At 32.7% G+C, this 10,648-nt stretch overlaps 1 protein-coding gene across 7 annotated transcripts; it reads right to left on the reverse strand.

The window, feature by feature from the left end:
• Positions 1-4,864: 4,864 nt before the first annotated feature.
• Positions 4,865-8,463, reverse strand: LOC141722782 (phosphate transporter PHO1 homolog 3-like). 7 transcript variants are annotated; one of them, XM_074525061.1, is made up of 12 exons: positions 7,950-8,463; positions 7,357-7,621; positions 7,203-7,251; positions 7,047-7,118; positions 6,803-6,932; positions 6,575-6,695; positions 6,204-6,462; positions 6,010-6,114; positions 5,727-5,921; positions 5,334-5,615; positions 5,109-5,245; positions 4,865-4,981 (listed from the first exon to the last, which is right to left on the reverse strand). In XM_074525061.1, the coding sequence occupies exons 1-12, from the start codon at positions 8,461-8,463 to the stop codon at positions 4,882-4,884; spliced, it is 2,229 nt and encodes a 742-aa protein (XP_074381162.1). In that variant the 3' UTR covers positions 4,865-4,881. The 7 variants fall into 7 exon arrangements, with proteins under 7 accessions (XP_074381162.1, XP_074381158.1, XP_074381161.1 ...); XM_074525057.1 differs by having other exon boundaries at positions 7,357-7,705; positions 7,866-8,463; XM_074525060.1 differs by having other exon boundaries at positions 7,357-7,681; positions 7,863-8,463.
• Between the last annotated feature and the right edge of the window lie 2,185 nt (positions 8,464-10,648).

Consider the following 10,648-nt stretch of genomic DNA (forward strand, 5'->3'; position numbering starts at 1 on the left):
CAAATACCCTATCATTACAAACTCCGTGTAATAAGTGAATAGTATTAAAAAGAATTATGCCAATAAGTACTATAAATACTATAAGAATAAACAATCTAAGAATAAAAAGAAATAATAATCTACAAGAATTAACTGAAAAATATAATAATTTATTAAAATCGAACTTCGGAGAAAATCCTATGAGTTTATGGGATAAGGAAAAGATATATGCTGAAATAAAATTATTAAACCCTAATGATATAATAAGATCTAAACCTATAAGGTATAGCCCTTCAGACCAAAAAGAATTTGATAATCAAACCAATGAATTATTAAAACTAAAATTAATACAAGAAAGTAAAAGTCCACATAGTAGCCCGACTTTCCTTGTAAGAAAACATAATGAACAGAAAAGGGGAAAAACCCGTATGGTAATAGACTATAGAGAATTAAATAAGAAAACTATATTTGATGGATATTTCTTACCATATAAAAGAAATCTTATAAATAGACTAGGAAATAAGAAATGGTTTAGTAAATTCGATTGTAAAAGTGGATTTTGGCAAATAAAATTAACCAAAGAATCAAGGCCTTTAACAGCCTTTAGTGCTCCGCAAGGACATTATGAATGGATAGTATTACCCTTTGGATTAAAAAATGCGCCACAAATATTTCAAAGAAGAATGGACCAAATCTTTAGAAAATTAAAAGATTTCTGCATAGTATATGTAGACGATATATTAATATATAGTGAAACTCTAGAAGATCATATAAAACATTTAGAGCAATTTATAAAAACAATAAACCGGCATGGAATATTATTGTCTGAAAAGAAATCTGAAATCTTTAAGAATAAGATAGAATATTTAGGATACAAAATAGATAAAGAAGGTATACAATTATAAGATCATATAGTAACAAAGATTGTAAATTTTAAGGATAAATTAGAAAACAAAAAAGAGGTACAACAGTTTTTAGGAATAGTAAATTATGTCTCAGATCATATTAAAGACTTACCTAAATTAAGAAAACCATTACAGGAACTAACAAAAAATAAACCTTTTGAATGGACAAAAGAACATGAAAATTGTATAAAAATTCTTAAGAAAAAGGTGAAAGATTTACCAAAACATAGAATACCCATAGAAACGGATCATTTAGAATTATATACTGATGCTAGCGATATAGGATGGGGAGCAGTCCTAATAGCATATGAGAAGGATGACATAGATAAAGAAAAGCCACATATATGTGGATATGCAGGAGGAACTTGGAAACCCAATGAATCAAACTACCACATAAATGAAAAAGAACTATTAGCTGTAAAATATGGGATTAAGAAGTTTCATTATCATTTATTGCCTGTTAAATTTGTAGTAAGAACGGATAATACTCAAGTAAAAGCCTTTATTACTAATAAAATAGAATTATTACCAGAATTAAATAAAAGAAGAAAATGGCAATCTTTTTTCTGTTGTTATGATTTTGTAATAAAAAATATATCAGGAACAAAAAATGTGTTAGCTGACTATCTTAGTAGAGAAAATAAATAATGAAAATAGAATATACAAGCAGACAAGCTCAACCATGGAAAATAATATCGGGATCTTTAATAATATGGACTACTACTTTAGAAGCTGTAGAATTCATAAAAAAATTTGCTCTACAAGGATTAGATGAAAATAATACAGAAAAACTAGAAGAAGCATTTAAGGATTTCTAGAAATAGAAAAGCACATTGGTTATTATTTCACTCCTAATAGAAGGTATATTGATGAATTATTAATATCAATTATTAGAAAATTAAATGCCATTGAATGTCATGCATTTTGTTTTTGTAAAGGGAAAATTTAATTGTTTGTTGTTCTTAGCAGGATATGGAAAATTTTGAGAAATATATCACTGATGTCACTTCTCATATATCAACCAATAATGAGAAAATCATCAAACTCCAAAAGGAGATAGAAACCCTGGTTCAGGAGAACCAACATTTTCTGAAACAAATTATGGAAGCTATAAAAGACAAAACAACTCTACAAGCTTCAGTTGCAATCCCTACAATAAAACCTATAACATTTTCATCAAAGCTTGCAACCATGCCATCACCTTCAACCAACATATCAACTACTCTGTCAAATTTATCAATGAGTGATAGGCTGAAACACTCACCTGAGATAGTGAAAACATATGAGCAAATGATGAAATATTATGATTATAAATCTAACCCTGATGTTTGTAGACTGACAAAATCTACAAAATATCCCAGATATATTTGTTGTAAAAATGCAAAACCTGACATAGTCTATAACCTGTTTATACATGGTTTTGTTGACAAGATCTTAACAAATGAAACCATGTATTGTATATCAAAACTACCAAGTATAATTGTCAAATCCATGGAAGCTATGGTACGGGAAATGGGAGCAGGCTCATACGGAATACAAGTTTTTGATGCATCAACTGATCTAGTTGGAAAACCCATAGTAATATGCCAACTATTTAAATTAGGAAGGAATATGGCAGATATTGTGTGAGAAACCAAAAGCTTGAAATTGCCAAATCCCTGTGATATTAACAAATTCCAAGAATGGTTATGTGAAAAACGAGCCATTGGTCTAGCTACCCTCAGGTCCAAAATACAAGATATACTACGAGCTCAGAAAGTTATAATCATTTCTGAAAGCCATGGTGGAGGTTTCACCGAAAGTATAATAACCTTATATTATGATAATACTATACAAAATTCAGGTACTATGGCATTAGAGATAATGCTTGATAAAATAGAAAACATGAAATATAATCATGCAAAACATACTACTGAATATTATCAAAGAATAACAGGTCCTAGAAAGAGACCTATTATCAGTTTAAAAGATAATGATAAAGGGAATTCTGATCCCTTTGCATGATACAAAAATGGTGTGATACACCAAAACACTGTAAATTGAATGGTGAAAACCAAAAAATATGAAAGAGCTATATTACCAGAAGATAAAAGATTCCTTTCAACAACAAAATATCAAGGCAAAATGACAAAAATGGAAAAAGAAGAAAAGGAAAAGCAGATTCCCTGGAAAAGATGACAGATCCTGCAAGATATCATGGCAGACACAGAAGATAAAGATGAAGAAAATATGAAGAGACGACAAAAGAAGAAATGGCAGACAAAGAAATGGCAAACAAAGAAAATAAAAGATTCGTGGAAAAAACCTGCAAAAGAGAATTATTAGTAATTATGTAAAAGAAACCGGTTATCCCGGTAATCTGTAACCATATAGAAGGACTACTATAAATAAGTCCATACATAAAATGTAAAGGATATCTGAAAATTTCTGAAGTTCAATTCTCTCTTTGAATATGTCTGGCTAAACTTCTTCACTCTCTATAAACTCTACTAAGAATATATCATAATAATAGAAAAGATTATTTTATATGTATCATATACAATCAGGATTAATTCAGGAAAATAATACCTTGGGAAATAGCAATATGGAAGAGACCGTGTGAGGACTCCTGCATCCAGCCAAGAATATCCAAAGGAGCTTCGAGAGCGTTGAGGATAATAGGGCAAGGGTGAGTTGAGACTTCCGGTGACCAGAAAGCTATTGTAAGAGGTAAAATTTCTGATTTAATTTTTATTGTGTATGATAGCATTATAAAATAATGTTCTCTAAGATTATGATGTTTAATTAGTATGAGGTTATAGGGATGATTTCATTTAAAATAATGAATTCGTTTTTGTCTACTGCTTACTACATGTAAATATTAATCGATATGAATATGTATTTTAATGTGTCTTCCCTCTTTAGGGTTGTGAGGTATATAAACGATCGAGAAATTGGTTCCCCCAGAAATTGGGGCTCAATTCACGCATCACTTCTTTCCTTCACTTCTTTCCTGTAATTAATAGAAAAATGTACTGAAGTGCTGAATTGATCTACGCGGTGGATATGCTCTTAGTCCAAAATTTTTACAAGGCGTGCATAAATAACTTTAGGATGTTAACATATAGCCTAGTTTTAATTTTCTGAACTGTTGTTTTCCAAAGCTTTAGTAAAAGAATACCAAGTAGTTAAAAAAATATTCTCAGATGTGAGGATCCAAATGGATTTTGAGTTGTCATCAAATTTCTCAGTCCTTGGCGGTGTATGCTGCATCTTTATGTAGATTGATGGGGACTTGATGACCACCGGAAAGTTTATTGATGCCCTGAAGATCCCTTACATAGCTCCTTCATTTGGAGGGTGTGAGAGCATTGTAGATCAGCCTGCAATCATGTCATACTGGTAGGTATACTCTTCTTAACATATTGATCACGATACTACATTCTCTTGCAACTGTTTTTATATGGTTAATATTTGTTCGGTAATTGGATTAAAGCGCTTACATTTCAACTAAAATGAAACTATATAGGTAATGATCTTAACAGGGATCTTGCCCTGTCAGAAAGGGAAAATTCCGGTATAAAGGACAATGTGGTTCATTTTAGTTTTAGACTTGAAGATATCGGTGACTTAAAGGCTGGTATTCTTCGGGCAATGGAGGCTATATACGCATTTTAGCCCCCTTCAATACAAGTTTCAGCCATCTGCAATTCAGGGTTCTTGACTGTTATTTGCCTTTTCGAAAGATCTTATTACAGTTGGTTCTCTACTAATGATTTTCAAATATTATCATCAGTTTTGATGTAAACATTGTTGCAGTATACATTATACATTTTGAACAGATTTTGTTTGGCTGCTCGAATTCAACTAATGAAGTTGAATGTTTCTGGACTGATTAGTGAAGGTCCATCTTGTTTGACATCAAATGCCATGCAAACAAAAGCAAAAAAAATTGAAAATTATGGTGCTCTCATACAAGCATACAAACAAGCATAAAGTGAAATTTTGTTAACATAAATCATCCTTCCTTGTCCTCGTCTTCATCATAGTGAAAAGGTAATGGTACTGATTTAAAAGCCCTGTATTTTCCCACATTATTCAGGTGTTCATTCTCCAACCTAAAGATATGAAAAAGAATGAACATGATCATTGTCTGAATGTATACATATGTTCATGCCTCTGCTCGTCTATTTGTGTGATTCTATATGCAAATACATTATATTTTCAATCAAGAACTAACTTTACCTGAAAAAGTTCCAGATGCCTCGACGAATAATCTCTAGGCTGGCCACAATAGTGATCAGAGTTTGTTTGTGTAGGAAAGAAACCTGAAAGTCCAAAACTGTTTGAAGCCAAGCGAACCTCAACAGAACATTCAAAATCTGCAGATAAAAGTAGAACCTCGTTAATTTAAAATGCTACAGAAGTAAATAAGCCGGCACAATCATAAATCTATTGCAGAGAGCTAACCATGGCTCCAAAATATAGACTGTGGTGAGGTATTAGGAGTTTGTCTCTTAACCAACGGTTCTTAGAATTTCTTTGCAATAGTCCCCAATCAAGAACAAGGTCCCAGTATGTCCCAAAAGCCGCTGCTACCCCTGAAGCAGCCCAGGCTATTATATACCATTCAGTACTATCACGGCTGCGGCTATACATTGTCCTGGTTGTAACGGCCACAATTGTTGCAAAGTATTTCAATCCATTCAGTCCTTGCATTCCATCTTTTTCTTCAACTAGTCGCCTTAAACACTGCTCAAAATGCAGAAGATTGTCAAAATTAATTATGTTCAGCTGCTCACGGTGAAAAGATTAGTAGCGATTAGCGAATAATAATGGTTAAAACTAGTTAAACTGCAATACCTGGAGGAGCCGGGAACAATACGGAATGATAGCTACAATGTAATGGAAAGTCCTGTTCATATCATTAGAACTGCAGCTGCTATCTCTGTGTGCATAGCCACCTGAGCCATAGTAACAGATGTAGAACTCTACACTTCTGAAAGCTTGAACTTGGCTAGTAAGTTGATCTGCCAAGAAAAAATCTGCAAGTGCAACCTTCATGCAGGGGAAAAAATTTAAAAAATGCAGTATGTCGTGTATCCATAAAATGTGCAATCATTTGTTTAATTTTATGTAACTGTACCTTGTAAAGCGGAGCGCAGATGCAATGAAATGCACAAGTAAGTAAAAAGAAGCGGCTGGAACGAAATATGATGTTAAATGGGCAGACAATGATGACCAATGCAAGCTGCAGAGGGAGAAATTAAACAGGTCTGTTGGTTAGTTACATGAACTTGGTAGCATAAAAAGATGACAAGGGCTTTTATCGAATCTTACAACAACTACTCCTAGAGGAAGAAGCTCAGTAAATCTTTGGTAATCGCCTGTTTTAGGGTCCATCTCCATATCAAGGTTTGCAAGAATACTTGCTAATGCTAACACTGCAAAACCAAAGGCAACTAGAAGAACCTCTCTGTAACCTAATGCAGATCCTTCCTTGAATCCAAATATGAAAGGATAATTGACTCGATATCGTCTCCAAAAGTATATGTTTGCAGCGTACATGAACATGTGTAGAACGATGAAGGCAAAAAGGCTGCAAACAATGTATATGCTACATATTATTCAAAGAAAATGTGCTTCTCATTATGATAAGAAACAAAAAAAAATGATCAGATCAATAAAAGGGAAACTGGGCTGTAAATGACCTGTACAAAGGAAACATGGTTACCATATACTGTTCTTGGCCTTCTTTTTTCAGAAGACGGCGAGCATGAATGAGCACAACCAGAGCAAAAATGAATGTTATTGTGCACCCGGCAAAGAAACCTGCAATAATTTGGAGATGAATTATTGTAAACCAAGGCATTAAATCCCGAAAGGAAATTAGTACATGTAGCAAAAAAGTTAGAAAAAATCTAAATATATAGATGTACCTAAAGAGAAAGTTACTCTATGTCTTTCCCTTTTAGCTTTTGGTCTTAGAATGCTAAGCCCTTTCTTTCTATTCGAATTTGAAAAATGCTTAATAAATGTTGCTTCAACCCTGTCCATTACCTTAACTACCTGTAAAGTTTGCATACATAAATCGAATGAGATTATCTTTAGTTTCAATTGTAAGCATGATATTCATATGTTAATCTGAAGAGGACTGTTCTTAATAGATTCAAGGTACTTCACCTCCTCAGAGCTTCCTAGATAAGAGTTCTCGACCATTTTCATGTAGGACTTTGAAGCATATCTTGAAGTGATCTACAAAATTGATCAAGAAACGTATTTGTAAGAATGTAGATACCTCATAATCAATAATGCAGGAAATCTCAGTTTACTTGTTACCTTATCGTACTTCTTCATGATTTTTGAAAATGCCATAATATTCAAGAAGCTGTTACAATCATCATTAGAAATGATAATAAGTCTCCAAGGAAACAAGAAATCAGAGACAAAACTATGTACATAAAGTAGCAGAACTGAAATTACTGATCTTTACCTGTAACTTTTGAGAAGCCGAAGCTTGTGGTCAAATTCAACAAAAGCACATTTTAGTTGTTCTTCAACTTTGTTAAGATTTTCCTTGCTGAATTTCAACTCTGCTTGATTGGGAACATTGAGGATACCTCTTATTGATGAACGAGGCGTCTCAAGAGTATTGTTTATTATCACATGGTTTAGTATTTCCAATGGAGCAGGTCTTTTAGCCCTTTTACTATTCAGTGGCTTGAGTTCTTCTTGCACACCTCTGTTTCCACTGTCTACTTTTTTATCATCATAATTTTTTGAGTTGATTTCCTTGAGTTCTTGAATAAATTCATCTTCTCGTTTTCCTTTTTCTCGGTCAGCTGATAATTCATCTAACTGTGCCTCAAGTGATATCTCTTCTTCTATCATATCCATTACAGTCACTCTTTCTACACAGTAAGTTCAAGTATTTAATATAAATGTGGATAAATTTATGCTTATACATGAGAGGTGTAGTGCATAAATATAAAGACTTACTGCTTGCTTTAAGTCCAGGAGTAGAAGCTGCTAGTGAAGCAGTTGAAGCAGCAACATCTGAAGCAAGACGAGTCATCTCTTTAGCACTATCCGGCCATTCATAGTGTGGATCATCCACTTTTATCCGAAAAGCTATCAAAGCATCCATTTGTTTATTCAAAACTGCAGCCTCCTTCATCACCTCATCAACTTTACCTCTATAAAACTTGATGACTTTATTAAACTCATCATCAAGTCTTCTAAAGTACACAAGCTCATATTCACCTCCTTCGTCTGATGTCATTAGAAACATTGTTTCTAACCCAAATTCTCCGTCTGGTTTCTTGACAGAATTCACCAGAATTGGTTGGCTCTCAATATCAGGATTAGTGCTCGGGCTAACTCTAGGAGTTGTAGTGTTTCTTTGAGTCAAACCACTAAAAGCTCTATACAGAGTTAGTCTTCTTGTTAATCCATGTGAATTAGTGGTTAATTGTGGTGGTTTTGTTTTCAGTTTAAAAAGATGGATTTCTTTCAAAAGGGTTTTGAGATATTCATAGTCCATGTATGCTCCTTGCCATTCCGGAACCATTTGAGATGTAAATTCTTTACCAAACTTCATTTTTACACTTGTCAAAAGATTCAAAAAAAATTTTAAAAAAATGAAATGTTGTTTAATTAGAGAGGAGCTTCATGTAATGCATAGAAAGATTATGCATAGAGTTGATAGAAGATGAAAGTTGCAAGCTGTACTGGTGAAGTGCTTAGAACCTTGAATTTGTAGTGACAGAATTAGTCCAATCTCCTCGTACATGGAAGATATATTCAATATAGATGTTACATCAACATGCAGAACAAACATATACAAACAATGAGACTTAACAATGGATGAACGGCTGTTTTTTCCTTTGATATTGGATTATGCAAAGACTCAAAATCATTAATCATAACATTCACTACAATGCTAGGTCTAGGCTGCTGGCAAAACGGCAAATGATGACAATGTCACAATTTGAGACTACCCTTGTGAAAGTTAAATTTTAATGTATCCATTGAAATGTCTCCCTTATTTTTCTCTCCTTCAATCTCTAGTTACAGAATTAATACCATGAATTTATAATAGGCCTGGCTTCTCTCATATATCTGATCCATAAAACTTTAGTAATCAAGTATGAGATGCGCACAAACCACCATATAGAGAGTAGAGTTGTTTCCGTGAAAACTCTTCGATTTTTTAGTTTTTTTAAAAAGAATTATTCGATGATTCTAGTGTCGAACTGAAAAGGCATGTGCAGTAAAAAATTAAACACTGATGAGTCAATTGACTGTCTTAAATAATTTTACACAGCTGTTACTTCAATTCTTCCAAAAGTGTTCAATAAAACAAATATTAAACAGTTCTGAAACCATCAACCTGTTTTTGGACTGCATTATTTAAATATGTTTGAGTAATTTGTTGGGATATATCAAGTATATCGAATATATAGATTTTAGAGTTGATTGTCCTATCTGTTTTGTGGCTGTCTATTCATACAAATTAAGTTTTAATACTATGATTAGTAGTAAAGATGATCCTCTAGAGAAGGTGCATAGTACACAACACTCTCGTATCAGGGAAATTTCGGGGAGGGACTAGAAGTCTACGATGCTTAGGATCACAATAATAACTGCTGCGAGCATGTGTGAACATTACAGTACCGATCTGGTTACAAACTAAAACCTTACTAGGTATTTCCCTGGTGTTCTTTTCTTTGTTGATCATTTTCTTCCTTGCCGGCCATTAATTTAATACGAAGTTTGATTAATTATTATTTATAAGGTGTACAAGTCGATCCGTTACTCAGTTCTGTCTTTTTACTTGCAGAAGCTTCTACCACCCCCAATAAACTATAACAATTAACAACTAGTGACTTAACTTTCTGAATGTATGGAGAGCATTTTTCATTATCTTCTTTTTTAATGTTAACCCTCTATTTTTATTTTAATATTTTTGGTTTCAAATAGTTTCATTTTAAGAAAAAAGTTTCAAACATTTTCAAACTATATCTTAAATGTTTCTTGAAATATTATAACCCATCATAATCTATTTAGATTAAATGATTTTTTTTTAACTCACATAAACACAATTGATTAAAATCGATTATAAGTTATATTATTGTATTTGATACCACTATCACTACTTAATGATTAAACTGCATAAAATAGTTTACAAAAAAAGAAAATATCAAAGTTATAAAAGTAGTTCCCAAAATTAGTTATAAAATGTCAAGTGGGAGACTTCTATTTGCTAAATGAAAAAAAATGAACTTCTATATTAAAAAATGAATGAATTCTTCCGCATTTATATCAACAATATAAAAACTTTAAAATGTCACATATTTGATAACAATTTTTTATAATATTTTTTGTCGACCGCCCAACCAACAAAATGCATGAAATATATTGAACTTATACAGGGGGGTGAGCTGATCTATTAAAATGATTGCGGATTGTTGCCATAGGCCCATAACTCCCGATTTGTAGACAAAAATGAACAGTAGAGCCAAAGATACAAGTAGAGTCTTCCTCGAGTCAAAAATTTATGGGCAACGAAATGGTCTCAGGTCTTAATCCATCAGTCCATCGTGAAGAAAGTTTAAGGCTTATTGGGCTTATGTACTAAACAAGTACTAAACAAGGCATGATTTGTTGGAAAATACTAACAATAATAGCTGGATTAAATGATAGGGTTGAATAGCTGATAAAAGAAGAATATAAGCAGATGAGAGGAATGTTGCTACTCGGAGATGTGTTTTTATTCATCACAA

The sequence above is a fragment of the Apium graveolens genome, chromosome 1, assembly GCF_009905375.1.
Source record: "Apium graveolens cultivar Ventura chromosome 1, ASM990537v1, whole genome shotgun sequence".
NCBI lineage: Eukaryota > Viridiplantae > Streptophyta > Magnoliopsida > Apiales > Apiaceae > Apium > Apium graveolens.

Coding starts and splice junctions, on each gene's coding strand:
- LOC141722782 (XM_074525055.1), bottom strand. CDS start 8,463: ATGAAGTTTGGTAAAGAATTTACATCTCAAATGGTTCCGGAATGGCAA. Junction 6,463..6,574: donor ACCATGTTTCCTTTGTACAG/GTCATTTACAGC, acceptor CATTGTTTGCAG/CCTTTTTGCCTTCATCGTTC. Junction 5,616..5,726: donor ATTGTTCCCGGCTCCTCCAG/GTATTGCAGTTT, acceptor CATTTTGAGCAG/TGTTTAAGGCGACTAGTTGA.